The sequence below is a fragment of the Siniperca chuatsi genome, linkage group LG21, assembly GCF_020085105.1.
Source record: "Siniperca chuatsi isolate FFG_IHB_CAS linkage group LG21, ASM2008510v1, whole genome shotgun sequence".
Taxonomy (NCBI): domain Eukaryota; kingdom Metazoa; phylum Chordata; class Actinopteri; order Centrarchiformes; family Sinipercidae; genus Siniperca; species Siniperca chuatsi.
In genome coordinates, this window is record NC_058062.1 from 24,399,562 (window position 1) to 24,405,018 (window position 5,457).

The 5,457-nt window shown below is 42.1% G+C and overlaps 1 protein-coding gene across 4 annotated transcripts in view; it reads left to right on the forward strand.

The window, feature by feature from the left end:
- The window catches only part of cog1 (component of oligomeric golgi complex 1), a 15,192-nt gene extending 11,379 nt beyond the window's left edge, over positions 1-3,813 (forward strand). Inside the window, exons 13-16 of one of the 4 annotated variants that reach the window (XM_044182711.1) lie at positions 160-269; positions 1,093-1,174; positions 1,327-1,350; positions 3,590-3,714. In XM_044182711.1, the coding sequence (XP_044038646.1) occupies positions 160-269; positions 1,093-1,174; positions 1,327-1,335 (201 nt within the window). In that variant the 3' untranslated portion in view covers positions 1,336-1,350; positions 3,590-3,714. Of the gene's footprint in view, positions 1-159; positions 270-1,092; positions 1,175-1,326; positions 1,351-3,586 lie in introns of all 4 variants that reach the window. The other 3 variants (XM_044182710.1, XM_044182709.1, XM_044182708.1) reach the window with 3 other exon arrangements.
- Positions 3,814-5,457: the final 1,644 nt, after the last annotated feature.

The following is a 5,457-nucleotide window of genomic DNA, read 5'->3' on the forward strand; positions in this document are numbered from 1 at the left end:
GTGTTGATGAACATAGAAGCATGAGCACTGACATTCAGCTACAATGAGCTGATGATGCCTCTGCTGTCCAGTGTTGTCCAGACGTAACAGCAAACATGATACATGGGGCTGCTGCGCTTCCTGACGGTGATCAAAGGTTGATGCGATGCTGTGTTGCAGGTGCTGCTGGGGCTGCTGACGGGCTCAGAGAAGCAGTTTCCCTCGCGGAGCAGCAGTGTGAACTCCCAGGAGCCTTACAACATCCTGCCGCTGGCCAGCAGCCAGATCAGGTCAGAGCTCAACACTACCTGGAAGCCATCTCAGGTTCTCGGTGGAACGTTAAGGGCTTGTGTCCATATGACGTTTTAATCTTAGCCAGTGTCTTTTTTTCAACTAACAATAAAATAAAAACTAACAAGAAAAAATACAGAGTGCTCATGTTATAATGTAGAAAACATATGTGTATATTAGTATAGAAAAAGGGCAGCCTCTGGGCTTTCTTCAGGCACGCTCGCACCGAGCCAGGGATGTAGTTAAAATGCCGGTATTAGTTAGGGGCATATCAAAGTAAAAACGATTGTTGTGATTTGTTACTTTTTTTCCCAGTGAGGAGAGAGTGTATGCTTTTTTTCAGCTTTGTGGAAATGCATTTTTCAGAAAATCCAATTGGTTTTTAAATGGTTCGTTTAGCATGAGAAGTAGGAGAATTCTCTCAATCTGTAATCCTTCAATTTATCTGAAGAATTCAAAATAACCTCATTTGGGGATACGTGGTTTTCATTAGACGTTAGAAGTTATACTAAATAAATAAAATAAATGAAATATCTAAAATTGGCTAAATTCTATTTAAATGTTTTATTTAAATTGTCTGATCAAAAAAACAAAGTAGAAAAGAGCATGAATCAGGTTTTGGTACCTGACAGTTTCGAACACATTTCGGTCAGTACTAAAAACCTATTGAGGTTTCAATACCCAGTGTAACTAGTGTTAACTGGGAGAGGGAACTGTTTTCCCTCTCTCTATACGATATGTATATCTCTATTTTTAATCAAAGGTCATAATTGCAGCCTAATTTCAGCCTATTTCCCACCATGACTGTTCTGTCCTCTGCAGGTTCGGCCTGCTGCCTCTCAGCATGTCGAATGTGCGTAAATCCAAGTCGGCCACCAGGAGCTCTGATGCTCCTCACCAGCTGGTGAGTAACAGAGCTGGGATCTGGTGTCTGAGTCTGACGGAGTTTTAGTGTTGTTTCACATGCTGACAAGCACAGCATGTCTTCATTTCTCTGTTTGATTGTTTTGTTCCACCCTGGGTTAATGTTGTCTGTCACACCCTCTGCCTTCCCAGCGTTTTTGAGTGCGAGAAACCCAGGCAAGTTCATCAGTGTGGGTTTATATTTGTGTGTGTGTGTGTGTGTTTGTATTGTGAGGTAGTGCCTTGGTTCACCTGTGGTGCATTTGCAGTGACAGTACATTATTAACTGATGAAATGATTCTTGAGTCCGATGGGTTGAAACAAAAGACTGCTGTTCTGCTCTGCTCTCACTAATCTCCCACACTCTGCTTGGGCTCATAATGTAGCTCAGGATCAGACTGTTGACTGGATCGTTTCATTGGGCAGCAGCACAGCAACAGTGACCCTGGGACACCTGTTAGAGTAGACCAATCCCATCTTGAGACTCACACATTATCACTAAAGTTTCTTAGTCTCTATGCAGCTCAAATTGGGATTTGTCTGAAACTGGTCACATTTTACGCTTCCATAAGATACACTCTTGACATGTTGGGAAATAATCTTGGTTGCGGTCTTACCAACAGTCACATGATAACATCAATATCAGTTTGCTTTGGAGCTATTAGAAGCTGAATTTTATCACTTAGGACTGAGCATGGCCAGCAGTTTCCCCCTACTTCCATTCTTTGTGCTAAGCTAGGCTAAACATGCCCCATCACTGTACTGGGTACTTGGAAATAAAATCTATTTCCATTCTTTTAATCTGACTCTTGATAAGACAGCAAAATTCCAAATATTTCCAACATTCAGTGGTGAGCGCACACACCACAATAATCCAGGTTTTCTGTGAATCATTGAATCAGGTGTTCCATACTAGCACTAGTGACGGTGTTAAACCGTTTAAAGGCACTACGACATCTTCCTCTGGAGCCGATGAAAGTAGTCCCTAGTTCAAAACCGCTTTAGAGCTGCTTCTTTACTTTGACATAATGCCAAGAGTCTACGCTCACTAGACATTTTGCATGCTAAAGTGGTAGCCTGTAATGCACCCCTGGATCAGTTAACTTTGTGTAAGCTTTAGCTATGGGACCTTTAGGACCCACTACAGTCACTCGGCATTTGAAATACTGAAGTATTAGCATGGAGCACCAGAGCCAGGATCAACCTAGCCCTGGCTGTCCTGCCACGTCTCAGTACTGGATTGACATTAAAGTCATGCCAGAATGCCATACTGTATGCAGTGGTGAAACATTCTCGTGCTAACAACACCCCCAACAATTTCTATTACTGTCAGTACCGCAACTCCCGTCATTTTCAGAGGGCACCGTAAACACAGCACGGCACTCCTGCCCCTGTCAGCAGTTTTCTTTAGATTAACCACAAAGGAGCACTTTCTACTGGTCAAACAGAGGCAGAGACGCCACAGCAGGACCAGCGAACCAGGCCACTTGTCTGTCTAGTGCTAGCTACTGTGGCCATGACTTGCTATGCTAACATGAGCTAGTCAGCCTACTGGAGCGTGGCTAGTTTATGAAAGAGAGCATGCATTTTACATGACTGACAAAGAGGAAACTTGTTGCCTCAAGATCGCATCCATTACGTCCTTCCTTATGGGCCAAACAGGGTGTGGAGTAATTTTACTATATTTCATCCCTAATAGTAGTATTTCAGAAAGTTTGAAGTATTTGTGATAATACCGTTTACCGTGATATTTTTGGCCACAATAATCATAGCATGAAAATTTGGTACAGGCACATCCCTAATTGCCATCTCCTAGAACTGGGACATTTTAGTCACTCAAGGGCTCTTAAAATTCACACTCACTGCATGGTCTTCATGATCTTCTTAGTAGAAAACAACAATGTCAGGCAGATGTAAAATAAAAATCACAAAGTACTCCTACCAAAAAAGGTCTGTAACATTAGAATGAATGCTAAGCTCCTTAAACCAAAGATGGTGGAGGATTTCACCTTTGCTCACAGACTTGAGTACTGCTCAGCAGCAGTGCGCTCAGTGCTGGCACTGGTGGCTGGAAGCATACTACTGAATAAAACTGTAGTTTTCCTATACTGTATATCTTCTGGCTATGATGAAAGACCTTTCTTCTTCAGAGCAAATCATGTTTTTGTTACTTTGCACCCGCATGATGTTGAAGACTGTATTTTCAACATCCTTCCCCTAATGAATTTTGTGAGCCTTTGAGTGACTGAAATGTCCAGATTCCAGGAGATAGCAAATCCAGGACCTTGATATTTAGTATGACAGTGCTGGGGCTCTGTATGGTGTTGTATGTTCTCATCACTTGCCCATTAAGATGACCAACAGGACAATCCACCAAAACCTCAGAAAACTTGACATTTTCTCCTTCCTCCAGCAGGCACCTCCGTCCTCCACAGCAGACAGTGAGGACAGCTTCCGGCCGGGCAGCCTGTTCAGACAGCTGGCTGATAAGGATGAAGATACAGCCGCTCCTTCTTTATTTAAACTCAGCTGGCTGTCTGGCATGGCCAAATAACCCTTTATTGCTCAAGACTTTTTATTTGCCTTTACAGAAACTTTGTAAAAATAATATGTATAGTAAAAATTGTTTTGTCTTTCAAAGAAACGCGTCTTGTGTGATTTAATTTCCTTTACTTGATTGATGCAAATGAGACTAAACATGGGCTCTTTTATGGAAGTGAGTTCAGTGTAATTCATGTGTGCCACTTGCAATTGTACTTAGTATTGTCTATGCTTGCACTCTGAGGTTCATGATGTACTTGCTTTTTACCAACATGTATGCATAGACCAGCAGCAGCAAAGCAAGCGCCATTGTTGCATACTTGCCTGTGTACTTTGTGTGAAGCTGGATGAGGAGGAAAAGGATATCCACTAGGGGGCAGATCAGGGACGAGTTATCCCTGGCTGACACCGAAATATCTTCTTTGATAACTTCTGATTTTATATAAATTAAAATTTCGACTACCTAGGGGGTTACTATCATGTTAATGTTAAGATCATGGCAGAAAAAGCGGCAGAGGTGCTATTCTAGATTGGTTTCACTTCAAAATATTCTGTAATTTTTAACCATGCCAGCCACATGGCTGAATGGATGGCGACGTCAATGACGAGCTGTCGGTTGGTCGGTAGGTCCACCACTTTGGTCCAGACTGAAATATTATTTTTTGTATAGACATTCATGGTCTCCAGAGGATGAATCCTACTGACTCTGACCCTGATCCTCTGACCTTTCCCGTAGCCATGAGGTTGACATTTGGATTTTAGTGAAATGTCTCAACAATTATTTGATGGATTGTCTTTGGTGCACACATTCATGCTCCCTTCCGGATGGATTATCGTTAACTTCGGTGATCCTGAGACGTTTCATCTAGCACCATCATCAGGTCAAAATTTTAATTTGTCCAGTACTTTGGTTTGTGACCAAATGCCTGCATGTGCAGCAAATGTTAGCATGCTAACACACTAAACTAAGATGGTGAACATGGTAAAAACGATACCTGCTAAACATCAGTATGTTAGCGTTGTCATTGTAAGAATGTTCGAACACTGATGTTAGCATTTAGCTCAAAGCGCTGCTGTGCCTAAATGTAGCTTCACAGAGCTGCTAGCATGGCTAGCAGTCTTGCTGATTGTTCAGAGTGTGTTACTGATTTTACCACTTATCCAAGATGCAATTAAGATGAAAATGAAGGGGGGGGGGATGCAAATTCCACCTAGAACTTAAAAATAATAATGTAGTGGTAATATTAATAAAGTAATAATAATAGGAATGACAGTGATAGGAATAAAAATGATAATAGTAATAAGACTAATAATAACAATAGTAGTAGCAGTTGTCGAGCAGGAATAGGGGGACAGCAGGTGGCCCACAATCACAGATCCAGACTCTGCAGCTCCGGAGGCAGAAATACCTGCTGAAAGCGACAGAAGGAGAGAGGAGAGAAACGAGAAAGCACAGAACTATGGGAGAGAGATGTCAAGTTAGTAACATGCAGTAATGGGATAAAAATGCATACAGATGGAGAGGAAGAGAGAGGAACTCTCTGCATCATAGGAAGTCTCCCGGCAGTCTAGGCCTATAGCAGCATAACTAAAGGATGGGTCAGGACTTACCCAAGCCAGCCCTAACATGTAGTTGAAGTGCTTTGAGTAGTCAGAAAGACTAGAAAGGCGCTATACAAATACAGTCCATTTAACATTTAACTATAAGCTTCATCAAAGAGGAAAATCTTAAGCCTGCTCTTA